The sequence below is a fragment of the Aythya fuligula genome, chromosome 16, assembly GCF_009819795.1.
Source record: "Aythya fuligula isolate bAytFul2 chromosome 16, bAytFul2.pri, whole genome shotgun sequence".
In the NCBI taxonomy this organism is placed as follows: Eukaryota; Metazoa; Chordata; class Aves; order Anseriformes; family Anatidae; genus Aythya; species Aythya fuligula.
The window spans coordinates 7,062,163-7,087,544 of NC_045574.1; the positions used below are offsets into that span (position 1 = coordinate 7,062,163).

General features: G+C 55.9%; 1 protein-coding gene across 8 annotated transcripts in view; it reads left to right on the forward strand.

Moving 5' to 3' along the window:
• The window catches only part of CHD6 (chromodomain helicase DNA binding protein 6), a 69,142-nt gene that overhangs the window by 35,752 nt on the left and 8,008 nt on the right, over nucleotides 1–25,382 (forward strand). For 4 of the 8 annotated variants that reach the window (XM_032198079.1, XM_032198086.1, XM_032198082.1 and 1 more), the window contains 22 exons: nucleotides 340–483; nucleotides 1,293–1,548; nucleotides 1,967–2,177; nucleotides 2,571–2,766; nucleotides 3,048–3,212; nucleotides 3,989–4,168; nucleotides 5,610–5,720; nucleotides 6,869–7,071; nucleotides 7,490–7,692; nucleotides 12,338–12,497; nucleotides 12,937–13,026; nucleotides 13,504–13,607; nucleotides 13,819–13,948; nucleotides 14,221–14,281; nucleotides 14,949–15,006; nucleotides 15,802–16,021; nucleotides 18,263–18,471; nucleotides 19,622–21,178; nucleotides 21,697–21,845; nucleotides 22,128–22,334; nucleotides 23,376–23,822; nucleotides 24,522–24,713. In XM_032198079.1, coding sequence (XP_032053970.1) covers nucleotides 340–483; nucleotides 1,293–1,548; nucleotides 1,967–2,177; nucleotides 2,571–2,766; nucleotides 3,048–3,212; nucleotides 3,989–4,168; nucleotides 5,610–5,720; nucleotides 6,869–7,071; nucleotides 7,490–7,692; nucleotides 12,338–12,497; nucleotides 12,937–13,026; nucleotides 13,504–13,607; nucleotides 13,819–13,948; nucleotides 14,221–14,281; nucleotides 14,949–15,006; nucleotides 15,802–16,021; nucleotides 18,263–18,471; nucleotides 19,622–21,178; nucleotides 21,697–21,845; nucleotides 22,128–22,334; nucleotides 23,376–23,822; nucleotides 24,522–24,713 — 5,253 coding nt within the window. The remainder of the gene's footprint in view (nucleotides 1–339; nucleotides 484–1,292; nucleotides 1,549–1,966; nucleotides 2,178–2,570; nucleotides 2,767–3,047; nucleotides 3,213–3,988; nucleotides 4,169–5,609; nucleotides 5,721–6,868; nucleotides 7,072–7,489; nucleotides 7,693–12,337; nucleotides 12,498–12,936; nucleotides 13,027–13,503; nucleotides 13,608–13,818; nucleotides 13,949–14,220; nucleotides 14,282–14,948; nucleotides 15,007–15,801; nucleotides 16,022–18,262; nucleotides 18,472–19,621; nucleotides 21,179–21,696; nucleotides 21,846–22,127; nucleotides 22,335–23,375; nucleotides 23,823–24,521; nucleotides 24,714–25,382) is intronic. The other 4 variants (XM_032198080.1, XM_032198084.1, XM_032198087.1 and 1 more) reach the window with 2 other exon arrangements.

Here is a 25,382-nt window from a genome sequence, read left to right on the forward strand (position 1 = left end):
TGGACCAAGTCCCCTGAAATTGTCAGTCTGATGTTTCGGTGATCTTACAGAGCAGGGCTGAGCCCTGGGAGCAGTGTGGGGTTCTCGGTGTTGCCCATTCTTGCTGCACAGCTAGACTGGGATACATCCTGGGGAATGTCCCGAGAGCCACGTGGCAGTGTCACATTGCAGCAGCTGCTTAAGGGCTGGCACCGTGGCCAAGAGAGCCTTTCTGGGGGTGCCTGTGCCTGCAGGTCCCACAGTGCATTTCTGGGTCTGGAAGAAAAGGGAGCTTGGTGATCTCAGGGCCCCTTGGATCAGTGGGCCTGAGCCCTCAACCTGTTTTCTGTGTATACACAGGAGCACAAGGTGCTGCTGACAGGCACCCCCCTACAGAATTCAGTGGAGGAGCTCTTCAGCCTCCTGAATTTCCTGGAGCCACAGCAGTTTCCCTCAGAGACGGCCTTCCTGGAGGAGTTTGGGGACCTGAAGACAGAGGAGCAGGTACCTAGAAGAGTGAGGCTGGTGACTTCCCACAGGTCACTGGCACTCCTGGTCACCACGCCAGGCACGCACTCGGATGTACTTTGTGGAGGTGAACAAAGACCCCTCATTGCTTAAAGGTCTGCCCCTCGCAAGGTGCAGTGCTGCATGCCGGCCCTGGCCTCAGCCAGAAGCAAAGTTCTGACAGAGCCCATGGGCCAGTGGTGCTTTGGAGAGAGGAGACCAGCCTGTGCCAAGGCCAGGCTCTGCTCCATGTCTGTCTCCACGCTGCTCCTTGCATGCCTGAGCAGCTCAGCACACCCAGCTTTTCCACCTGGTCTGTTCCCGAGGCCAGCGGGTGAGTGAGGAGGTCAGTAAGCCCATGGATCTGTCACCCTGTCAGGTTACCCTGGGGAACCATCCTGCAAAGTTCCCCTTGAGCATGGGTAGTGGGGAGCAGCACGGTCCCCTGGGTTGCCTCATTGCTGTTTCAGTGTCTGGCTTCATCATCCTAGGGGAGCAGGCATGGACACGTGGAGCACCCATCAGCTCAGCTGCTAGCAAAGCTCCCAGTTCTCCTCCTCCTGCAGCAGGCACATGTACCCAAGGCTGCCCACAGTGTGTGAGTTTACAGCCCAGGGCCAGCCACTCACATGCCTGCTCCAGGGGAGCTAGATCCTAAAGTTATCCTGGTTGTCAGCAGTGTGGGTGCTTCAGGACCATTTGTAGAGGGTTTCCAGCCTAGAGAGGCTCTAGTGTTGCAGGCCCCTCTGCTGTTGTCACCATGTGCTTGCCATGCAGGGAGTGAATCTCTGCGCTTGCTCTGGCAGGTGAAGAAGCTGCAGTCCATCCTGAAGCCCATGATGTTGCGACGGCTGAAGGATGATGTGGAGAAGAACCTGGCACCCAAGCAGGAAACCATCATTGAGGTGGAGCTGACCAACATCCAGAAGAAATACTACCGGGCGATTCTGGAGAAGAACTTCTCCTTCCTGTCCAAGGGTGCCAACCAGCACAACATGCCCAACCTCATCAACACCATGATGGAGCTGCGGAAGTGCTGCAATCACCCGTATCTCATCAATGGTGAGGGCTGTGCACAGGAGGTGAGGGGGTTATGTCTCTCTGCACCGTTTACTGGTCACTGCCTGCAGGGCTCACCCAGCTCTGGCCCTCTGCCTGCAGTGACCTGCCTTGTTGCCCTCAGGGGCACTGCCAGCCTCAGGGTCTTGCCCAGGCTCTCCATGTACAGCTGTTTCTGGGGCATTTTAGAGTGGGATCCTCTATTGCATCCCAACGTGGCTTGTTCTGTCAAGAGCTGGTGCCAGTCCTGAAGGAGTAGAGTCACAGGAGCAGAGGGGCTTCTGGAGGTTTCTAGCCAGCCTCCCTAGATCCGAGCAACTGCATGGATTCTGTTCCTTGCATGCTGTTGCCGTGGACGGGAGGCTGTGGGCAGCTGCACTGCCGGTCTTACCAAGAGCTCACATCCCTTCTCACCTGGCAGGGGCGGAGGAGAAGATCCTGGAAGACTTCCGTAAAACACACAGCCCGGAGGCACCAGACTTCCAGCTGCAGGCAATGATCCAGGCAGCCGGGAAGCTGGTGCTGATCGATAAACTCCTTCCCAAGCTGATTGCTGGGGGGCACAAGGTGCTCATCTTCTCCCAGATGGTGCGCTGCCTTGACATCCTGGAAGACTATCTCATTCAGAGGCGGTTAGTACAGGCTTGAGCATTCACCACATTTCCTCCATGTCTTGTCCATCCTGTGCTGCAGAAAACATGGAAACAGAGTGGAAACAGCCCAGGGTGGGGATTTGGCTATTCTGTCCACATCCATGTACCAAAGGATCCGAGTTACAAGTTACTGTTGATGGGGGCAGAGACTCCAAACCTGGGCAGTTCTGACCTGGCCATTTTGCAGGGATGCTGGTCTACTGTGCTAGTCCTAGGAGTGACCAAACGGAGACAGGCCCTTCCTTTGGTCCTAATTCTGGCTGTCTGCATGCCTGCACACAGCCTGGGGGAAGGAGCAAGAAGGGGTTGGTAGCTGCAGCTAGTCCGGGCCCTGCTGTGACCCTGCTCTCACGTCTTACCCTCTCGGACCAGGTACACCTATGAGCGAATTGATGGGCGGGTGCGAGGAAACCTGCGCCAAGCTGCCATCGACCGCTTCTGCAAGCCCGATTCAGATCGCTTTGTCTTTCTCCTGTGCACGCGGGCAGGTGGGCTGGGCATCAACCTGACCGCTGCTGACACCTGCATCATCTTTGATTCAGACTGGAACCCACAGAACGACCTGCAGGTAACGGGCCAGCCTGGGACAGGCTGCCTGCAGCTCCCCCAGCAGGGCTCCCGTCACCCCTGCCAGCCAGAGAGAGGGGCGCAGCAGCACCTGGCTGCTCTGGCACGGGGGGTGCAGCACTAGGAGGGCTGACAGTGCTCAGGGGGGGTGCCCTGGGCTGCGGGAGCTGACCTGGCTGTGGTGGGTGAGGAGGGGTTGCAGGTAGGGCTACCAGAAGCCACAGCACCCCCGCTGTGCCGGGCTCGCTGTGTCTGAAGCTGTGCCCTCCGCCCTCCTCCCAGGCTCAAGCTCGCTGCCACCGGATCGGGCAGAGCAAGGCGGTGAAGGTCTATCGCCTCATCACCAGGAACTCCTACGAGCGGGAGATGTTTGACAAGGCCAGCCTGAAACTGGGCCTGGATAAGGCTGTGCTGCAGGACATCAACCGCAAGGGCAGCACCAACGGGGTAGGTTGGCTGTCAGAGCGGGGATGGGCATGAGGGTTGTGTTGGGGGGGTGCTTCTCCTTCCCCTGCGTCCTGTCCCGCTGCTGCTTCTGTGAAAGGGGCAGGCTTGCAGGGCTGTGTCTCCAGGTGGGGATAAAAGCCTCAGGACCCCACCTGGGCTCAAAGCACACAGCTTTCTGCTGTGGTACTGTCACAAGGACGCTGGTCCATTGCCTGGTGATGCTGGCCAACATCTGCCTGTCTCTTGCTCTCCTACCAAGAGCTGAAGAGGGCAAAGCCTTTGTCGCAGCTCTGCAGTCCCTCATGAGAAGAGCTTGCAGGCTATATTAGCAGGCCACCCAGTCCATTGCAGGGCTGTTTTGAGAGCATTGTGCAGTACTGAGCAGAGCAGAAAAGAAGAATGGAGAGAGGAAGAGGCTGGGTAACTACTGGAAGAATAACAAGTGACTGTCACGTTGGAGCAGAGACCTGGGCAGGCTCCCGGGGAGTGAGAGCCCAGTCCCACACACTTACACTGCTGCTCTTCAGCCTGGCAGGCTGTCCCTGTGCTGCCGTGGGGCTTGCAGACGTGTGCGGTGCTGTGTCTGTGTGACAAGGGCTGAATTCCATGAGTCCCTCGAGCAGCATTTTGAAGTGACCTCTGCCATGGCAGCAGGAGGTCTGGGCTAGCTTGGGGCATCTCTACCCTCTCTCCTGGGGCAGAGAAGAGCCTTCTCCCACCGTGCCAGTGCCCAGAGCAGCTGGCAGGGTTTGGTGACGCATTTGTGTTTCGGACAGGTTCAGCAGCTCTCAAAGATGGAGGTGGAGGACCTGCTGCGGAAGGGTGCCTACGGTGCTCTCATGGATGAGGAGGATGAAGGATCCAAGTTCTGCGAGGAGGACATCGATCAGATCCTCCAGCGCAGGACGCAGACCATCACAATCCAGTCTGAGGGGAAGGGCTCCACCTTTGCCAAGGTGTGCCATGCTCCTCGGGAGGGAAGGGGACTCCCTCCCGTGGCGGGGGGGAACGTTTCTGGGCAGGGGCAGTGCAGTGCTGTTGGGCTGAGCTCTTCCCTGCGTTTGACTGGAGCTGTGTCTGCCTAGAGGCCAAACTCTCCTGCCTACCTCTCTGTGCCCAGGAGTGAGACCTTGCTGGGACATGGAGGCAACAGGACACCCTGTCTCAGGATGTCAGCCACTAGGAGGAAATTCTTCACTCGGAGGGTGGTGAGGCACTGAAACAGGTTGCCCAGAGAGGTTGTGGATGCCCCATCCCTGGAGGTGTTCAGGGCCAGACTGGATGGGGCTTTGGGCAGCCTGGTCCAGTAGAAGTTGTCCCTGCCCATCACAGAGGTGGAACTGGGTGATCTGTAAGGTCCCTCTGTGCTCTCTCCTGGGGCCAGCAGTGTGGGCAGATGCTCTGTGCTGAGAGGTGTGGAGCCACCGCGTGTCCTCGCCAGGGCACTGTGCCGGCAAGGTGCAGGCTCCAATCCCAGGTGGAGGGCTTGGTCTTTTGCTGTGTTCAGGGCTTCTTGCTGAGGCAGCAGGCCATGACCAGAGCTGGAGCCTTTTCCCCTGGGCTGTTGTGTGCAGTCAGGCCTCTCCCAGGAGAAGATGGATGAATTCAAAGCCTGGGTGAGCTCCATGTCTGGGAAAAGTCACAGGGCTCATCTCGTGCTCATGGCCTGAGCTTATCTGACCTGGAGTCTGTTACCTTCCCTGTCTTTCTGGACACTGGTGCTGCCTGGGTGTGATGCTTTGCTAAACAGAAACGCAGGTGGGAACCAAGGCTGCCAGCAGTGTGGGAGGATAGTGTGGGACCTTCAGCACAGCCAGGCCACAGCCTGTGTGGCCAGCCTCATTCTTCTTCTGCCACAGGACTTGGCTCTGCAAGAAGACCCCTGGGGAAGTGGCAGGACTTGGCTGCTGGCCTCCATAATGCCAGCAGCTGTTTGCTGCCGTGCTGTGGGGATCTGTGTGCCATGGGGTCCTGACAGCCCCACACGAGCAGCCTCCTGCAGCCTGCCCACTGCAGGGAGCCCAAGGAGCCAGCTCTGTGCCACGCTGATGCCTGGTGTCCACGGGGATGCCATCTGGCTGTCCTCCACTTACAGGCAGCACAACCCAGGCTCTGTTTCCAGGCAGAAATGCAGCAGATTGGGGCTCAGCTTTCTTTTCTAACAGAGCCCACTGGCATGTGTCAGTGCAGGGTGTAACAACCTGCTGCAGGTATCCCTGCTTGAGCAAGGGGGTTGGACCAGGTGACTGCCAGAGGTTTCTTCCAACCTTAACCATCCTGCGATTGTGTGGCAGCCAGGCTGTCCGCTGCAGGCAGATGTGTTACGGATCTCTGTGGGGGGAAAGCATATCAGGATGGTGGGTTGTATCCTGTTCACTCATCTTCTCTCACTCCCAGGCCAGCTTTGTAGCATCAGGAAACAGAACTGACATTTCCTTAGATGACCCAAACTTCTGGCAAAAGTGGGCCAAAATAGCAGAGCTCGATACAGATGCCAAGAACGAAAAGGTAAGATCCAGCTCGTGGCCTGTGTGCCCCACAGCTGATACACAACACCCTGCATTCAGACAAGTCTGGGGGGTTGTTCAGAGGCCATGTGGGTGAGGCTCAGTATCCGAGTTTGCTTGCTAGAAACAAACCACTCTAAAACCCAAACATGAACAGGAGTAAGGGGAGCCTCCCAGGGATTCTCCTGGCCTGGTGGATCAAGCAAGGACAGGCTTGGATTGTGCTGCTCCTTTCTGCATCTGCGTTTGCAGCTCTGCTGTCCTGCCTTCAGGCTAGTGATGGGAGCAAGGAGTAAAGCCGGGGGGATCCAGCGGGCTCATCACCATGGCTGGGCAAGGGGATGCAGACCATGAATGGGTGCTCCAGCAGTCCTGCCTGTTGCTCCCCCTGGCAAACAGGCTCCTTCCCACAGCCACCATGGGGAATGTGGCAGCTGGAGCTGCAGGGAGCTGGTGCTTGGCTTCCCCTGCTCTGGTAGCAAAGCTGCCAAACCTTCCCCGTGCATCTCTGGGGGGCATCTCCCATGGGCAGCGTTCTTGTTCTCAGCTCTGCCTGCTGTGCCTGAGAGCTGAGGGGCTGCTGGTGACTCAGTGCATGTCTGGAGGCAGAACAGGCAGGGTCCCAGCCCTCTCCTCCTGCCCCGAGCTGGGCTGCTGATGACATAGATACATTTAGCAGGGTGATGGGAAGAAAAAGAAGTATGTACATACCATTTAATTTCATATTGCTCCCTCCTGCACCTTCTTGGTAGCCGCCTTTCTTCTCTTTCCTCCCACCTACCAACAGAATTTACACCTCCTTCAGCACAGCTTGTCCCAGGCATTCCTGGGAGAGCCAGGAGCGTAATTCAGAGCTGAATCAGGTGCTGAACATCAGTAGTTTGAACCCTGAGAGCCCAACTTTCAGCCTGTGATTGTTCAGGGTGAATTTTCTGCTGGCCAGGAATTACCTCATGTGTGCAGACAAAGCCACATGGAGTGAGCTTGGAGCAGATATCGTAGTGGCAAGGTGGTGACCAGCCCCAGGGCTGGTGAGCCAGTACTGGGAGTTGTGAACAGAGCCAGGGAGCAGCATGGTGGGCTCACTGTGCCATGATAAAGGGCAGGTTTTTCCACCCATCCCTGGATGTGTTCTCTGTGCCCCTGTAGGAGAGCTTGGTCATTGACAGGCCCCGGGTGCGGAAGCAAACCAAACACTACAACTCCTTCGAGGAGGACGAGCTGATGGAGTTCTCTGAGCTGGACAGTGACTCGGATGAGCGACCCACGCGCTCACGGCGCTTCAATGAGAAGACCCGGCGCTACCTGCGGGCTGAGTGCTTCCGCGTGGAGAAGAATCTGCTCATATTCGGGTGAGTCTCACCCCCTCCTTGAGTCAACAACCACAGCCCGCTTCAGAGATGGGCCTCCAGCTGCCACAGTCACTTTCTGTCCGTCCGGAGCAATGAATGCCTGAGGCAGTGTTCCCTTCTTCAAGCAATGGCCTCCCTAGTGGGACCTGCCTTGGTAGGCTCTAAGCAAACTTTGGGACTGGAAGGAGAGTTAGGGGGCAAAGCAGGAGCTGGCAGTCAGGGCATCCAGCATCTGCTCCTACCTCTGGCCTGTTCAGTCCCGTGCAAACCTCTTCCCCATCTCTGCTCCTATAATACGGGGGCATGACACCCCCAATCCATGGGAGCTGTGCCACTGTGTGAGCTTGTGGAGAGAGGTGCCAACGAGGTCTCTCGCTGCACAGGAGAGTTTATTGTATCCCTGTTACTGCTCTTTCAGCTGGGGACGTTGGAAAGATATCCTGACCCATGGGCGGTTCAAGTGGCACCTGAATGAGAAGGACATGGAGATGATTTGTCGGGCCTTGCTGGTCTATTGCGTCAAACACTACAAAGGGGATGAGAAGATAAAGAGTTTTATCTGGGATCTCATCACGCCAACGAAGGACGGCCAGAACCAGGCTCTGCAGAATCACTCAGGTATTGCGTGTTCTCTCTGCCATTGCACCAGTACTCGCCACCAGTGTGCCCGTGTGCAGGACCAAGGCTGCAGAATTGAAAGCAAAGCTGTTTGAAACAGCCAGGAAGCACTTGCACTCTCTGCACAGAGAAAGTGGCTGCCATGGAGTTGGCCTCTCCACAGACCTCGGAGACAGCATCAGGGGCTGGCTGAGCGGGGGATGACATTTCATGGCTCCCAGTGCCTGTTTGGCTCTGGCTAGTGCCAAACAGAGCCTTGCAGGGGGAGCAGAGATGCAACCCTGCTTTTGGAGAGGGGGCTACAAAGTTCTCCCTGGCTCATGAATACTCTCAGAGTTGTTGTGTGCTGGGGGACATCGTGCAGTGAGCTCGTGGGGTGTAGGTGACCACGTGAACATGTTGGCTGGGATAGTTATGAGGGTGCTTATTCCACTCTGAGTGCAGAATTGCCTGGCTGTTCCTCAGGGCATCACAGGATGCAGAGTGGATCATCACACAGGGACCTGCCTGCTTGCTGGTCAGCCCAGTGCTAAAGCTAATGTTGAGACTGCCTGGCACTGCCTGTGGCTGCCCAGTGCCCTGACTATGGCAGAGAAAGCTGGCGCTGTAGTCTGTGCAGCCATCTCATCCCCAGTCACCAGCTTGTGGTTCCTGTCCCTGACACGCTGGTCTGCAGTGCGTGTCCCCGTCGGTGGAGGTGCAGCGTTGCTGGTTTGTCCTGAGACCTCTGCAATGCCGAATTGCATCGCAAGGCGATGCTGCCTTCTCCCACTCCACCTAATTGGACCCTTTACCTCATGTTTGCCTGTGCCTTCTCTGTTCAGAGGACTACTACATGTATTTTCCAGCATGTGTGATGTCTGAATACCCCACATATCATACCAGATGTTCAGATTTAATTGCATCTGGATTCTGTTGGGCTGAGGCTCCTAGTTTGTCCTCAGCTTTGGATAGGGTCCACACACAGCTCTTGCCCTGCTCTCCTGCCATCCCTCTTACTCTGCCTGGGGAGTGGGGCACTGCAGACTCACCCCCATGCCTGCATTGCAGCCTATGCTGTCTGTAGGCATTTCTTGCAGCACAGCACATAGCTGTAGATGGCATCATTCAGCCACAGTGGTCTTTGTCTTCAATGGTACGAAGACAGAGCCTGTGCTGGCTCCTTGGAGCAGCTGGTGGGTTGCAGCCGGGGACACGTGGTCACTGCCTGTTCTGTGTCAGAGGACTCCACCGACTGAGTGTGACTTTCAGGACAGGTGAGTTGGGCTGGGCGAGCTGTTGGGGGAGTCCTTGGCACTCCCACGGGGTGGTCAAGCCCCACGGCTGTGTGCTGCTTTGCTGGGCAGCTGGTGATGTATGGCACAAGGTGAGTAGTGAGGACAGCGAGCCATGCTGAAGCCTCAGGCTCTTCAACCTGTTTGGAGACGGTGGCGTGCAGGTGGAGCACCTCTGGAGACGTGCTGTTGCTGAACCCCAGGGGCATGCTGAGCATTACTTGGTGATCAAACACCGTGGTGCAGTCTTGAGACCCTCAAGAGAAGTTCAACAGGAGCTGGCTACGTGCGCCTGCAGCCCAGAAAGCCAGCGGCATCCTGTGACCAGCAGGGTGAGGGAGGCGATCGTCCCCTTCTACTCCACTCTTGTGAGACCCTACCTGGAACACCGTGTTCAGCCCTGGGGACCCCGGTACAAGAAAGACATAGACGTGTACTGGTGTGACTCCAGAGGAGGGCCACGAAGATGGTCAATGGGCTGGAGCACCACTCCTGTGAGGACAGGCTGGGGGAGTTGGGGTTGTTCAGCCTGAAGGCTCTAGAGAGCTTTTTTTTTCCCAGCAACCTAAGAGGGGGCTACAGGAAAGCTAGAGAGGGACTGTCAGGGAGTGTAGTGATAGGAGAAAGAGTAATTGTTTTAAACTAAAAAAGGGTAGGATCTAGATTAGACGTTATGAAAAAATTCTTTACTCCAAGGGTGGTGAGGCACTGGCACGGGTTGCCCAGTGAAGCTGTGGGTGCCCCATCCCTGGAGGTGTTCAAGGCCAGGCCAGATGGGGCTTGGAGCAAGCTGGTCTGATGGAAGGTGTCCCTGCCCATGGCAGAGGGGTTGGAATTAGATGATCTGTAAGGTCCCTTCCAACCCAAACCATTCTGTGACCCAGCATAACCATTCCCTTCTGTCTGGAAATGTCTGTGCAGGGTGAGCTCTGAGCGTGTGGCTTTCAGTGGCTTTCTCCAATCGCTTCTTGCTAAGTGAGCCACTTCAGCAGTGCTGCCTTGTGCTCTCACCGTGCAGCCCTGCCCATAGCAGCACTGGGGCTGAACTTGAGAGCCCTGTGGAGAGCAGAGCAAGAGTAGGAAATGAACTGGCTGATACTGGGCTTGATTTAGGTAATGCCAAGTAATGAACAAGCTGCGGTTTCAGTGAAGGGTCAGTAATGCTCTACTGAAAGAGCAGAACTATAAATGATGCTTTTGGATATTTAGCAGAGGAAGCAACCTGGAGCTTCTCCATCAGTTCCTCAGAACGGCTTTTCCCAGCTGTGGAATCTCAGTTTTCTTGACCAGAGGGACAACAAAACCATCTAGCATGACCACAGGAGGTGGAGGAGAGCAGAGCCTCTGTTGCAGAGCAGACATACATGTACATCAAGTGCTGCTGTGGCTCTCTGAGGAGCCTGAGATCTCCTGCTTGCAGAGAGCTGACCAGGCAAGATGTGCTCCAGGTGCCCCAGATGTGCAGAAAGCAGCAGATACCTCCAGCCCCTGCTGGTTCCTCCTGCTGACCGTGCCTCGTCAATCCTGTAGCAGTGTGACTACAAGAGGATGAGCAGGGCCTGCAGCCAGCACCCCCCCAGAGCTCTACTGTGATTCACCCCACAGATGGACGTGGCAGAAGTGCTGCAGCACATTTTTCCCCTTCATATGCGCGTGCAGGACAGGACAGTTGCAAGATGCTGCCTTGGAAGTGGCTGCCCAGGGTGCAGCTCATCTCTCTTGGAGTACTTCGAGCAGTAATGCCCCCACCGGGCATCGTTTCCCCGTTCTGCTGTGAACTCACATTTTATTTCAAGGTTGGAAATGTGTTTAATTTTCAGCTCCAGCCACTGGATATTGCTTTATCTTTGTCAGCCAGATGGAACTACATCGCTTTGCCATTCGGCGTGTCTGCCCAGTGCAAATACCCCCCCAGTGATCTGGTTCCCACATAGCCCTCCACATGATGTATGGAATAGGAAACAACCCCCAGATATCAGATCATCGGGATTATTTTCTGTTCTTTGAGCATGTTGGAACCTCTTGTTTGAACTCGTGTCCAAAATTACCGTGTCGTCCCTGGGGAGTGAATTTCAGAGCAGGCTTTGTTGTCTAGGTAAGGCTGTAAGAGCTGTGCCCGGGGACCAAGGTCTCTTCCATGCTTCTCTCTGATAATTTTATACATCTCGTTATCACTTGGGATCAACACTGCACTTAGCACTCACAGCAGTGCAGTTTGTGTGGTGATCCCCATGTTTTTCTTGGAGATAGTCTCCCACTCCAGGTTTACCCCACACACTTCACTGACAGATCCTTCACCTACACTTGACAGAGCTGAAAAGCGTTATAAATACCCCAAGATCTGTCAGCTCTGATCCATCTGAGATGTGTCACGTCTATCTCATGTGATGCAAACAAAAATGGCACGTCATGTTAAACAGCATGTCAGAGTGCTGCTCACTGGCTTTATCAGCCAGCCCTGTAGTGTTATCAAAAGATAACAGCCTGTTTTGTAAAATCTTTCCTCTCCTGATCCAGCGCTGGCTGACAGTTTCATCAGAGCTGTTGCAGTGGCAGAGGAACGAGTCTTCCCATGATTTTACCCAGCTCAGTCCTTCCTTCCAGTCATCCCCCTTCACCTTTCTGAAACAGCTTTTCAGCTGTCAGGCCAAGCCCCCCCCTAGTCTCTGGCACAAAATCTCAAAGGCTGTGATGATGTTTGGCGCTCTGTGCTAGGAGGGGACACAGGAGGGCTGATGAGCTGGACTGAGGGCTTTCAGGTGTCTCCCAGGTCCTAGGCTTTGGGTAGAGGAGAAACCATGGCGTGGAGACAGGAGTGAGGTTGCTGTGGCACTCAGCTGCGTTTGGAGGAGTTCCATCACCCTGTGCAACCTCAGTCCACTTCTGGGGCTGGAAGAAGAGGTGTGAGGTGCAGGAGGCTCCGAGCTGTGGCACAGTGTTAATTATTTACATACAGTTCACTTGGGATACAGGCTGGCGCCCAGGGGCTGCTGGTGGCTCCCTGAGCTTCGTGGGGTCACTGGGGCTGGCACTGCAGCCCCCCCAGGCCCTGTGGCTGCCACAGGCACCCAGATGCAGCAGCAGAGGGGGTGCTGGGTGGGCAGACAGAGACGGGGAAAGGTGCTGGGGGTGTCGAGCCCCACAGCCCAGCGTGGCGTGGGTCCTGCTGGTCGGTAGCAGCAGTTTGGATCCCTGGGCACGTGCGCCTTTCTACTCATCTCCCTAACCCTGGCTCACCGAGATGCATCTGGGAGCCTCGCAAGGCCTCCTCCAGCTCCTGGTTGTGCTGCTGTGCCCAGACAGTGCCGTGCCAGGGGTGCCTGGCCCGGCCCGTGGTGCCCATGATGCTCACTTGCTGCCGCTTGCTGTTACAGGCTTGTCAGCGCCGGTGCCCAGAGGCAGGAAGGGGAAGAAAACGAAGAACCAGATGCTGCTTCCTGAGATAAAGAACGCAGACTGGCTTGCTACCTGCAACCCTGAGGTGGTCCTGCATGACGACAGCTACAAGAAGCACCTCAAACAGCACTGCAACAAGTGAGTGCAGGAGCCCGCAGCAGCTTCTGGGGGCCGCGGGCTGAGCTCCTTTAGCACGGAGGGGGTGGGAGAGAGCCATGAAGGGCTCAGCCCATGCAGATCATCGTGCTGGGCTGCTCTCGTGATGCTCCTCCAGGTGACGAGGTGGGAGCAGTGTTCTGGGCAGCAAACCTATGGCCACAGGGCCCAGCAAAGCGCAGAGCCAGGAATTGTGGCATGGCAGGGTGTGGCCGGTGCCTACCCTGCAGGGGGACAGATGGCTTTGAGAAAGCGTGTCATCCCATATGGGGAAACACAGCGTCGGGGGGCAGGTTTCCCTGCCCTCACTGACCTCACAGCATGCCCCTGCAGATGCCTTAGCGAGGGCCTTTGGGTCAGGCCCTGGGCTGGCTTTGAGCACCTGCATGCTAGCGTGTGTTCCTCTGTGTGTCCGCGGCAGGGTGCTGCTGCGGGTGCGGATGCTCTACTACCTGAAGGCCGAGGTGCTGGGGGAGGCTGCTGACAAAGCCTTCGAGGGCACCCCTGCCAGGTAGGAACTTACAGTGAACCCCAGCATTGCTTCTTACGGGAATGGTTGGGGCTCTTGGTGCTTCAGAGGGGACAGTGATACACCCAGCTTAACTTCCTAGAGCAGGGGCGGCTGCCTTCCCCGGGGTGGTTTGTACCTGCATCTATCAGCATAAGTTTGTCTGGAGGGGGCATTGCAATCCACCCTGCCAGATGTGCAGTTCCTTTGGGTCTGGTTGGCCTGAGGTGGTTTCTCCCAGCAGACAGAAGCTCTGTTCCCCAGGTATTGCTCAGGCGGGAGGGCAGAGGGGCTGTGCGCTCTCCCCATCTCTGGAGAAAGGGTGAGGAAGGCAGTGGGTGCAGTGGAGCAGACACCACCAATCGGCCCCCAAGCCAAGGGGCAGATGTTCCTGTCTCGCTCCGCCCCTGGGTGTGCAGTGCCCAGTGTGCTGCAGTGCCTGGTGAGGCTGGGAGAGCACTCGTGCCTTGTCTGCCACAGGGAGCTGGATGTGCTGCTGCCGGACATTGACTACGTGGAGATCCCCGTGGACTGGTGGAATGCTGAGGCTGATAAATCTCTGCTCATTGGCGTCTTCAAGCACGGTATGTACCCTGCTGGTCTGCTGGGTGCCGGTGTGTGAGAGGGACCCGAGCAGCTGGCCAGGATTCTGCATTTCTGTGGGTGACAATTGCTCTCACGGCAGCACAAATAAGAGTGTGAGAGCCAGATGGACATTCGGAGGTTCACCTGAACCAGGCTTAGGCCTGGTCTTATGCTCTCTTTCTCCTCCTTGATGGCTGTGGCCACTGGCAGGTTACGAGAGGTACAACGCCATGCGGGCAGACCCAGCGCTGTGTTTCCTGGAGAAGGTGGGCATGCCAGATGAGAAGCTGCTCTCTGCGGAGCAGGGCGTCAGCGACGGGGCTCAGGACACTGCTGAAAGGTGGGCAGGTGATGGAACTGAGCCCCTGCGGGCTGTCCAGCTCACTCCTGGGGGCCACGATAGAAGTGGGGTGCTGCTGAGGGGTGAGCTGTGCTTACAGAGCACAGTGAGGGGAGAAGGAAGCAGATGTGGATGTGAGCACAGCAGGGAGCAGGGAAGGCAGGGGGGAGCTGGCTCCCTGGGACGAGTCAGAGGGTTGGCCCTGCTGGTCCCTCACTCCTGCAGGCAGCAGGCACTGCCACTGCCAGGGACTAATTCACTGTCTTACCCAGGGGCAGCATGGACAAGGAAGAAAGCAGTGGAGAAAAAATGGAAGGGCTGCCAAAGCAGGAGGTGAGTGGGATTCACGGTGATCGATGCACACCTGCTGCTGCCCTGCCTGCTGTCCTGCCTCACGCTGCAGACTGGGCTCAGCTCTGCCAGGGGGTGTGGGTGAACCAGTGCTGCCCGTGGCCCTGCCCTGTGCAGGTGTTGCTGTGCCGAGCACAGGCTCTGTCCTGGATCATTTCTGCCTGCTGGAGCACAGCTGCTTCCTGCTGACCTGGACAGCATCTGCCCCACAGGGAGCAGAGAGGGATCGGGGGCTGGGGTTAGGGCTGGGTGATCCTGGCTCTTGCACTTGGCTCCAGGAGCCACTCAGGGCCTTGGCAAAGGAGCCACAAGGGTCCTGAGAGAAATGGCCCTGGTGGAGAGGATGAGCAGTGGATCAGGCAACACGTGGGGGTTCGGGGTTCATTTGGAGGCTGTCAGTGCCACTACAGCCCATGTCCTTGTGGTGGACCTCACCCATGGGCTCAAAACAGTGTTCACCTGAACTGGCACCTCCCCTGTCCACACTGCTCTGATCCTGTGTGCTGAGGGATGTGTGTGAGGGCACGGGACACGTGGCCCTGCCAGTCCTGCAGCCCCAGACCCTTCCAGGGCCACAGAGCTGGGGGGGGGACAGCAGGGGCTTCAGTGTAGGTCTGGAGAGCTCCCTGCTGATGGCTTCTTTCTGCAGGACATCGTGGCTGCTGGCGTGGGCGAAGCTGGAGAGAAGCGGGATGAGCCGTCGGCAGGTGAGCCTGTATCTCCCACAGCGTGGCACGTTGCTGCCTGGGGACTGGCACGGGAAAGCCTGAGCCAGAGCACTGGTGCTGCTGAGGTCAGGAGGGGGTTAGGGATGTGCTGGCCTGTGGTAGTGGATGAGAGCTTAACCTGTGACAGTGGTCACCCTGCGCCCTGGCTGACAAGCAGATGAAGGGAAGAGGAGGTTCATTTGAAGCCCATTTGGCCTCCAGCCTACAGGAGCACTGCCGGAGGGGTGTCTGGCTTTGCTTTGCCATCGCCCAGCACAGCTATGGCAAGAGCATTTTGGGGGTGGGAGCGCAGATGTGCTCCGAGAGCCTTCGTCATGCAAGACCCGGGGATGGGCCCTGTGGCAGGGCAGCCAGGGCCCCAAAAAAGAGTGGTACCAAAGCCAGCCATGGGTGCTGGAAGCTGTCAGCCTGTCCTGGCTATGCAGTTGCCTGTGCAGGGTGTGTGCTGGCAGTGCAGTGGGCAGTGCTGGCGGATGCTACAGGCTGGCCAGCCGCTCTGCTGAGCAGGTGGGAGGCAGAGGGGGTCCTGGGGACTGCAGACCTCTGCCTCTGGGCCCTCTCTGAAGGAAGCTCAGACATGGTGAGTGTGTGAGCCAGCAGCTTGAAGGGTACAAAGCCCAGGGGTGGTCACCGCAGCCCCCCTTTCCCAACCGTGGTCACTCATTTCTCCCTGGGAGAAGACAGGAGGGAGCTCTCAGAGCCGGGCAGCAGCACGCATGAACTCGTGGCTTTGCGGCGTGCATCAAATACTAATGTCCTTGCTGATGTTTGAAGCCCAGGATGGCTCCGACTCAGACAGATCCTGCTGGCCTGTCTCATCCGCCCTCACGGCCAGACTGCGGCGGCTCGTCACTGTCTACCAGCGCTGCAACCGCAAAGAGCTGCCTCCCCGCGCCGAGATGCTGGTGCCCGGTAACCATGGATACTGGCTGCAGGACGAGATGTTCAGGAGAGCCTCAGAGATGGACTCGGTGAACAAAGAAATGCAGAAAAGGTAACAGAGCAGCAGACCCAGGCGGAGGGTCCTTCTCGAGGCTGACTGAGGGCTGCTGAATTCCCTGCCCCCCTGGGTTTACCGAGGTGGATCTCAGCAAGGCTGGCTGTGAGCGTACCACGCAGGTGTGTGTGTCCTTCCTGCGCCTGGGAACTCTGCTCCCAGCCCCAAAGGAGCCTTGTGGCCCCAGGGCTCAGCCTCCATTGTAGTTTGTAGGTAGCAGCTGGTGACAGCATGAAAGGAAGCTGGGGATATCTCTTCAGGGTCAAATCCAGCATCTGCTGGGCTAGGGATTGCCCTGCAGCAGAATGGGTACTGCTGAGCATTTTTGTGCACTCAGGACCCATCGTGGTTGAGGGGTGGCGGATGGCTGCTGTCACAGCCTGCATGCTTAGACTTTCCACCCCTCGTGGCTCGCACACCACTGCCTTAGCCTCCTGTTAGTAGCCTCAGGAGCCCGCTGGGGGCATATTGCAGCGTTCTCCCCATTTTGTTGCATTCCAGCAAGTGGAAGGCTGGCAGGACCACGGTCTGGCACCCAGAGTGGCTCTGCAGGAGCTGGACAGGGTGTGAGGCAGGGTCCTTCCTGCACCACTGAGTTCCCAGCACCCAGCTCTGGTGTGTCCTGCACTGCAGGCCCTCTCCGTTGTCAGCAGTACTCCCTGGTGTTATATTCTGTGAATGTGTCCATGCTGCATGAGCCCACGTAACCATTTGGTGTCTGTGCTGCCCTGTGACAGGAGTTCAGTGATTTAGCTACACCTTGGCTGAATTCTCCCCTTTCACCCGTTTTGAGCATATCTTTTTGTCATTCAGTGTGCTTCTCCCTAGTTCTACCATGGGAAGCTCTGATGCACTTGTACCTTCCCACCTGCCTTTAACTGCCCCTGAGGATGGTATTACTGGAAGCGCAGCATCCCCCTGCTCACTGCGTGGTTGTAAGGAAGCTGCTCCAGCCCACGGCTCTTCCCCTGATCCTCTTCCAGTTGTACCATCTCTTCTCCAATGTGGGGGACACCAGTGCTCCTCACAGTGGTCAGGACATGGCTGTGCTGTGGACACCACGACAGCCTGATATTTCTGCATTTTAACTCTGTGGTCTCCTCCCAGGTGTGTCCTAGGTAGCTTCTACCAGCCTTTAATTTGAAGCGTTGTAACAAGCTCCGCTTTGGGCTCAGTGGTTTGGATCATTGATTTTTTTATTGGCTTCATTCATGTCATTTTTTGTTCTGGAGTAAAACAGCACTACAGAATACTCACAGCCTCTGGAAACAGGGGTGGAAATGCTAATCCGGGTGTATTTTGGTTGCTTTTGGAGCACTGGGAGCTGTCATCGCTTCTGATCTCCCTTGACATGTTCCAGCTGCTTGCAGGCACTGGCACAGAGATGTAATTCAGAGGAGTTCAGATTTGACTTCAAGACTTCTTTAGCACACAGCACTCACCTACTGCCGTGACCTGCTCCTGCTCTTGCCCTACTTTTTGTACCCTAACCTCTTCTCTGCAGCCTGCTTTTCTGTGCTCTGCCTGCCCAGGGCTGTATGTACCCCGTGTGCCCTTCACCATTTCTGTCCTGGATCATTCCTTTGCCTCATCCCCATGAGATGAAAGCTCAGAGGGTCTGAGGCAGGGTGAAAATTCTGCTGTAACTGTGCTGTAACTGAAAGCCTCCATCAGCGGGGCTGCTTTCCTTTAATCAGGAGGGGGTGACACCTGCCCCTGCCACCCAGGAATCCTGCTGACTCCTGTTATCAGGGTGGTTGTTACTAGGACCCTAATGACAATGAGCCCCGGTCCCGGCTCACCTCCTGAAGAGGCTGGATGAGAGCTTTGTCTGCAAGGAGCTTACTTTCAATTTCCTGGTACGTAGGGTTGACTTTGCCATGGAGGTCAAGAGACCAACCTCAGTTTGGCAGAAAGCAAGTGGGGGTGATAGCTTTGTGCCTCCACAGAAGCTGGGCTGGAGCCTGTGTCCCATTGGCAGCACGGTCAGGAACTGTGCTGCTGTTTGGACACCACAGTGAGCCAAGGGTCAGAGTGCCCATGGCCTTCACTCTTCCTCACTGTACACCTTGAGACCTCAGGATCTCAGTGCTCCTCAGTGTGCTCCTCCTGCCAGCTCCCCCAAAACTGCTGTGCAGTAACTGCTAGTTCCCTCTGATCCTCTCAGCCTGCTGTCTTGCCCATGCTGGCAGTAGAACATGTTTCAGTGGCATTCACATCTTCTTCTCTGCCCCACAGGTGGACCAGGAGGGAGCAGGCAGATTTCTACCGCACCGTCTCCTCCTTTGGGGTCATCTATGATCAGGAGAAAAAGACCTTTGATTGGACTCAGTTCCGAGCCATCTCTCGTTTGGAGAAGAAGACAGATGAGAGCCTAGAGAAGTACTTCTACAGCTTTGTGGCCATGTGCAAGAATGTCTGTGGTCTCCCGCTGTGGAAAGAGGATGGTGAGTGAAAACTGTATGGCCTGTGGGAGGTCCATGAAGCCCTGGGCCAGAAATTGTCTCACTAGAGCTCCTGTCATGGAGCAGAACACCAAGGGAGGAGTTTCAGGGAGGGTAGGAGGTAGCAAGAGTCATGGGCTTACAGGAGACACCCGTATTTTTGGCTGCCCTCCCAGCACTCTGTACCGCCTCTCTGGTGCAACAGGAAAGTAGAGCTGCCAGACAGGCTCCAGCCTCTGTTCTCACACATTCCATGGAGTTATCCCATGAAATCGCCCTTAATTTTATCCGAGATAGTGACCTTTTGGTGTGAGGGAGGAGAATTAGAGAAGCAGCCGTTCATATCGCTTCCACACTGAAGCTGAGGGATGTTTGTGCAGTTTGTGTTGCTGCTTTCTGCCCAAGCACCTCTTTGCTAGGAGTGGACAGAGTCTGCACAGTGCCCATGCATGCTGCCCTGCTAATGGAGGAGCTCTCCTGCAAGGCAAAAGGGGTCTGAAGCTGCCACAAGACACTTGGGAAGTCTGGCCAACACACTGGGAATCTCTTCTGGGAGCACCCAACATAACCCCAGAAATAAGCACACACAGGATGTGGCAGATGAAAAAAAAAGCTGCTTGGCTGCTGTTTAAGCACAGCGTGATTTGCTTCTGATGGCAGCAGAAGGGATCTCAGCTCAGAGCTACCTGGAGGTCTGGTCTTGTGCACAGTTCCTTAGAGATGTGTGTTAAAGACTTAGGTATGGATATGGAGGTGTTACTCATGAAAAGAGCCACATGAGTTGAAAGACTCCCTGCCCTGAGAACCCGCTGAAGGACTGCCAGAGGCTCACACCCCAGGGAGCCCCTCTCCATGCAGCACTGCTGGTTCTGATGGAGCAGAGTTCAGGCAAGATGTTGAAATCCTCTGCAGCCAAGTGCCTCTTTTGGTTCAGCTGATCAAGTCAGGAGTTTACTCTAATGTGGCCGTTCGGTGGCAAACGAATGGAAGGTGGTGACCCTGGGAAACTCAGGCTCAGTGGTGGCATCAACCACTGCCCCCACCTCACCTGCAGTCTGAGCAAGAGTTAAGATTCACCTAGCTTATCGCTGCCTCTGAGTAACCCTTATCAGCCAGTATAATGGGGCCTTGGTTTTTTTTGTTCCTGTTGTAGGTCCCCCCGACCCTGACATCTATGTGGAGCCTATTACAGAGGAACGTGCTGCCCGAACCTTGTACCGCATCGAGCTTCTGCGAAAGGTGCGCGAGCAGGTGCTCAAGTGTCCACAGCTCCACGAGCGGCTCAAGCTGTGCCGGCCGAGCCTCTACCTGCCAGTGTGGTGGGAGTGTGGCAAACATGATCGGGACCTGCTAATCGGCACCGCCAAGCATGGCCTGAATCGCACTGACTACTACATCATGAATGACCCTCAGCTGTCTTTTTTAGATGCGTACAGAAACTATGCCCAGCATAAAAGAACAGGGATCCCAGGCTCAGAAACCCTGTGCTGCCTTTACCAGACTAACTCCAAACTCTACAGTTCCCCTCTGTACAGCCAGGTGGACCAAACCTGTGAATCCCTGGAGAATGAATCTGAGAGTCAGATCAAGCTAGAAAGCATTGACAACACTATGTCCCAGTCTGGGGGCAGCCCGCCAGATGCAAACTGTGAAACATTCATGTCCAAGGTCCGGGACATCATGTCCAGTAACTATGATGAGAGCTCTCTGCCGGACTCACTGATGTGCATGATGTACGACGAGAAGGCCTGTAACAGCGAGCAAAGCTCCCTTGCCCGGGACAGCCCAAGTTGCACAGATATTGGAAGCGGTATTGCTAAACTCTCTGAGGGCAAGCTAGAGGGGGACGAGGATCCGTCCAGCTGTGATGCAGAGGCCATGAGAGAGACTTCCTTCCTGGAGGGATTGCAGGTTGGCTGTGACCAAATGGACAGTCAGAACGGAGAAGCTGAGCCTTCGCCTTCTACTCCTGAAAGTGACCCCTCACAGAGCATCCCAGCAGAGCTCTGTGAAGCGTTGCAGCAGAAGAGAGACCTCACCAGCCCTGCACCTGAGCACGGTGCCATGGAAGGAGTCATAAGCATGGGGCTGTATGGTTCCAGTCTTCATAACTATGACATAAAGGTTCCTCCTGAGCAGAGGTTCATTAATCTGCTGCAGGAGAAAGGAATGGAAGCAAAGTCAGCCCCGAGTCAGAGCCACAGTGAGGAAGATGAGGAGGAGGAAGAGGACGATGATAACTCTGAGGCAGCAGCAGATGTTGCAGAAGACTTGAGTGGTCCAAGGACCACAGCTGGTTGTGACCCTGAGACTAACGAACTGGGGGGCGAGGAGCAGAGCCCTGGCCTCCCCACACCCGAGGACACTTGCCCCGAAGCCGTGAATGGCGAGAGAGAGGCCCTGGGGCTAGGGACACTCGAAGGCCCTGGGGAACCTGGGCCAGAGGGAAGGGAGGACCACGGCCTGGAGGAGGAGAGCATCCTGCAGGACTTGCCTGGCCAGGCTCAGAGCCAGGCTTTCAGCCCGCCTGCACCTCCAGTGGGACCCCCAGGGGCAGAACCCTCCCATGCCAGGGAGGAGGACTGGGGACAAGGGTCCGAGGGGCAGGCAGGCTGTAGAGAAGCCCTGCCCCCTGAGCCCCCGGGGATGAAGCAAGAAGAGTGTGAGATCAGAGATGAGGAGGAGAAAGCTGGCAGCAGCCAGAGTCAAGGTAGGGTTCTGAGAGCTCCCTCTGGTTGACAGTCACCTCTGACTGGGATGGGAGGGCTCACTGTCCTCAGTGCCAAAGCCTCGGGGCTGTGCAGCCAGCTGAAGCAGCCACCCCTCTGCAGGCACTGGGGCCCTTCTAGTTGATGTGACTGGGGAGAAAAGAGTTGTTGGCAGGGCTTGCCAGGACCCTCAGCAGCCCTTCAGCGAACGGCTCTCTCTGGTAAGGCTCCTGCCCTCCTCGCCTGCCCGCCCAGGGCTCTGGCTGTGTTGCTGGGGAAGGTGTGAGGGCCACTGCCATAAAAGCCCCAGAACTCAGCTCACGGGAGTGCCAGTTGCCCACTCCTGTCTGCTATGGGCTGCCCAATATGGCCCAGGACTGCTGCATTGCTTGGTCACTGGCTGGGGAATGGGATTTGTGTGGGGCCTGCTGGGCACTAAGCTGGGAAGGTGGGAAGAGGTGCTACCTGAGGTGGTAGGGGAGGGAGGGTGATGATGGGCTCTGTTCTGTCATTTTCTCAGATGGTCTGGAGAAGTACTCGGAGGAAGAGAGCAAGAGTTCGACTTCTGTCCTGCCTGGGGAGATTGATGATCTTCAGGATGCCCGGGCACCGACCATAGCCCAGCTTTTGCAGGAAAAGACACTTTACTCCTTCTCTGAATGGCCTAAGGTGAGTTAAAAATGAGTGCTGTTCATATTGCAAATGTTACTGCCTCGTCCTGACAAGCAGAGGCTCACACAGCCCCAGCTCTGCCCCCTCCTCCTCTGCACGTGGCTCCCCGTGGATGCTCTGGCTCAGGGTGCTCTCAGCAGGCCAGAGACCACCCGGCCCAGGGCAGTTCCTTGCTGCACGGAGGTCACAAGGGTTTGTGTTTGCCTTTGCTTCTGAGGTGACATACCTGAGTTAATGTCATTGAAGTCCCAGCCTGCCATTGTCTGATCCTCTTTGCAGGACCGTGTGATCATCAATCGCATTGACAACATCTGCCATGCCATCCTGAAGGGCAAGTGGCCTTCCTCTAGCCAGCAGTTTGAGACACAGAGCCTGATAGCAGCCCCAGCAGTAGCCAGCAATGCCGGCAGCAGGAACAGCTTTGCAGAGTCAGAAGCCCCTGATCCCAGCTTCAACAACGGAGTGTTAATCTCCCAGGTACAAAAGGTGAGGGGGCCCTCGGACAGGGACAGGTTTAGGACGCTGTGGTGAAGCATTGCCCACAAGTGCTCAGTAGCTTCCTAATCAGGGCCTGGGTTTTCACTGCCTCTTGGTGCCACTTGTGGTCGATGTGAGAAAAATCTCAGTAATTTTCTTCAGACAGGACCTTCTGTGAAGCTATTTTATTCGCGATTGCAATGGCGAGCATCCTGCAAGCAGGAGCTCACAGTAAAAGTTTACCATAACTGTGGGAATGGTCAACTATTTCCCAACACCTGATTTCTCCCGTTTCCTCATTGGCTGAGTACTGCAGGTTCACAACCTACTCCACGCACTTCTATACCACATGTGTACAATTTTGTTTGACCAGCTGTTAATTTCTCCTTTTCTCCAGCTGTTAATTTATCCTTTTCCTTTTTTTTTTTTTCCTTCTTCTTTCCTGACTAGAAGGCCTGTGATTTTTGTTTTTACTGATTTCATGCTGCTTGTCCTGTTTTTCTTAGCTCTCCTCCTTATTTTGGGACAGTGGGACCTTCCCCTTATCAGCTTAACATACTCCCCAGTGCTGTGCTACACAATCACTTTTGAATATGCTAGGTTAGTGGAATTTTCCACTGCAAAAACACCTTTTATTGGGAAAACACAACTTTGTTTCTCACATCTGTAACACACAGCTTAGGCCACTCAGTCCCCTCCGCTGAGGGCTGGCAGTCTGGGGGGGGAAGGCTGTTCAGTGGCAGCTCCACAGCTCCTGTGGCTGCAGAGGGGCTTCCAGAGTTGCTGCTGAAACCCCTGGCGTGGTCAGGGAGGACAAGAGGACAATGTCCTGCTGTCCCAAAGGAAAGGGCACTGCCCCGTGAGTCTCTCATCTCTCACTGCTGGGAATAGCACAGAGCCAGGAGCTGGCCTGGGACCCCAACATGTCCCTCCAGCAGCTGGTGGAGCACCCAGGGCTCGAGCACCTTGGCAGAAGGATGTTTGTGTGAGCTGTGGCCCGTGGCAGTGCGCGAGCAGCCGTAAACCTCTCTGTGGCTTTGTTCCACACAGGAAGGCTTCCTGACTCCTGCCTTTGCAAAGGATGAGCGGAAACACAGGAGGCTGTACGAATTCGAGGTGGAGAGAGATGCCAAACAGAGGAGCTTGGAGCAGTTAGCAGCAACCCACATTCATTCTCCCATTGTGCTGAACGGCTGGCGTGAGGCAGCTGTGGACTTGTCCAGAAACTCTGATGGGTCCCCAGGGAACTCCTCTCCGTTCCCCCTGAATACAAACATGCCCAAACTGGGGACTGTGAACACCCTCCAAGGCTCCCTGGGCATGGACTTATCTGGCATTCTCCAGGCAGGGTTAATCCATCCTGTCACAGGACAAATTGTAAATGGCAGCCTCCGAAGAGATGATGCTGCCATGAGGAGGAGACGGGGCAGGAGAAAAAATGTAGAAGGGATGGACCTCATCTTCCTGAAGGAGAGGCCTCTTCCAACAAGGCTGCAGGTGGGTCAATGCTTCCCCCTTCACATGGCCCTGATGCAATCAGCACAATTTGTCTCATGGTCCAACCCTCCTCTACGAGATCTGCTTCCCTTGTTACAATGTGGGGCCTCCTCCAGGAGAGCTGGGCTTGTGCTGGAGCAGGCAGGAGCAAATCCTACTCCAAGGAGGAAGGGAAGTACTCTCTGTCTTGCAACACTCTCTCTGGAGTGTTTCAGTCCTGATAAGCATTATCACAAGCAGCTGTTCCAGATCAGGGAGGGTGTGAGGTTAGAGAACATGAGAAAAGGTCCATGACAGCCTTTGAGTTGTTGCCAAGAGGCTTTTGCATCCCTTTTCCTTCTGCCCTGGGATCCACTCAAGGCAGAATGAGCACTGGGAGCAAGAGCAGTCCCTTCAGACCACTTTTAGGAGTGATCCTGGGGGAGAGTCAGTTCTCCTGGTCATGAAGGTGTTTCCAGGTGAGATGCAGAAGCATCTCCCATCTGTGCTGGCAGTGCTGGCGGTGCTGGGAGCTGAGTGGAAGCATAACATGTTGGTAGGTGGTGATTTAAGGAACAGGCAATGGGAATATGGGGATTAAGGAGCCAGCCTGGCTTCCAGCCAGTGGAGGCAGATGAGCTGCTTTGGGATCTCTCTGTGGGTGCGAATGCATTACTGCCTGCTGCTGATGGGCTCCCTTGGCTCTTCCCTTCACCTCAGGACGTTCAGGAAGATCAGCCGCAGCCTCCCCAGAACACCCCCCTCCCAGATGGGCCGGTTGCTGCTACCTCAACTCCACAGCCAGTCCCAGCTGCAGGCAGCCAAGCAGAGAAGGCTGTCCCAAATAAGAGTCTCCTTGACTGGCTCCGTCAGCAATCTGACTACACACTCGACGTTCCTGGCTTCGGCACAGTAAGGGTGGCCTTTGGTGGCGTGTGTGTGTCTTTGTCTGCCCTGTCTGTTGCCTTTAGTGCTGGTTTTTTTTGTTTTTTTTTTGTGGTTGCTCTTGAGTTCAGGGCTTCCATGGAGTGTCTCAAAACTTATCCTCTTTCCCTGCACCATGGCTTGTGGTGTTCGTCAAGGCTGTCACATTTTTGGGAGGTGGGCATGGTTCACTGTGCAGCAACAAAAGCCTCTTGCTGAGCTGCGTGCTCCTGCCCCAAGGTCTGTCCTCCAGTTCCAGCCCAGGGCATCCAGCTGCCCAGTGACACGCAGAATTAGTCTGATGTCTTCAGAAACACTGGGGATAGGGGGAGAAACGGAAGGAGGTATTTGGGATGCTCAAGGCCTAAGGGTTCCCTTGCACTTGGGGTCATTTTAGGCAGTGGTGTTGCATTAGCTGAGGCCCTCAGAGAGCAGGTTCTCTGCAGAGCAGCATTCCTTGCTTTGAAAACTGAACCAAAGCCACTGCATTGCAGGCTGCACAGGCTGTGGGCACATAGCCACGGGCACTGTCAGAGAGCAGAGTGGCAGTGAGTGGAATGCAAAATCTGTCTGATTGTGCTGGCAGTAGCAGGAACATCCCCCTCTTGGTTTCACAGGTTGATTTGCTCCTCAGGTTTCAGCCTCTTTAGCCTATTA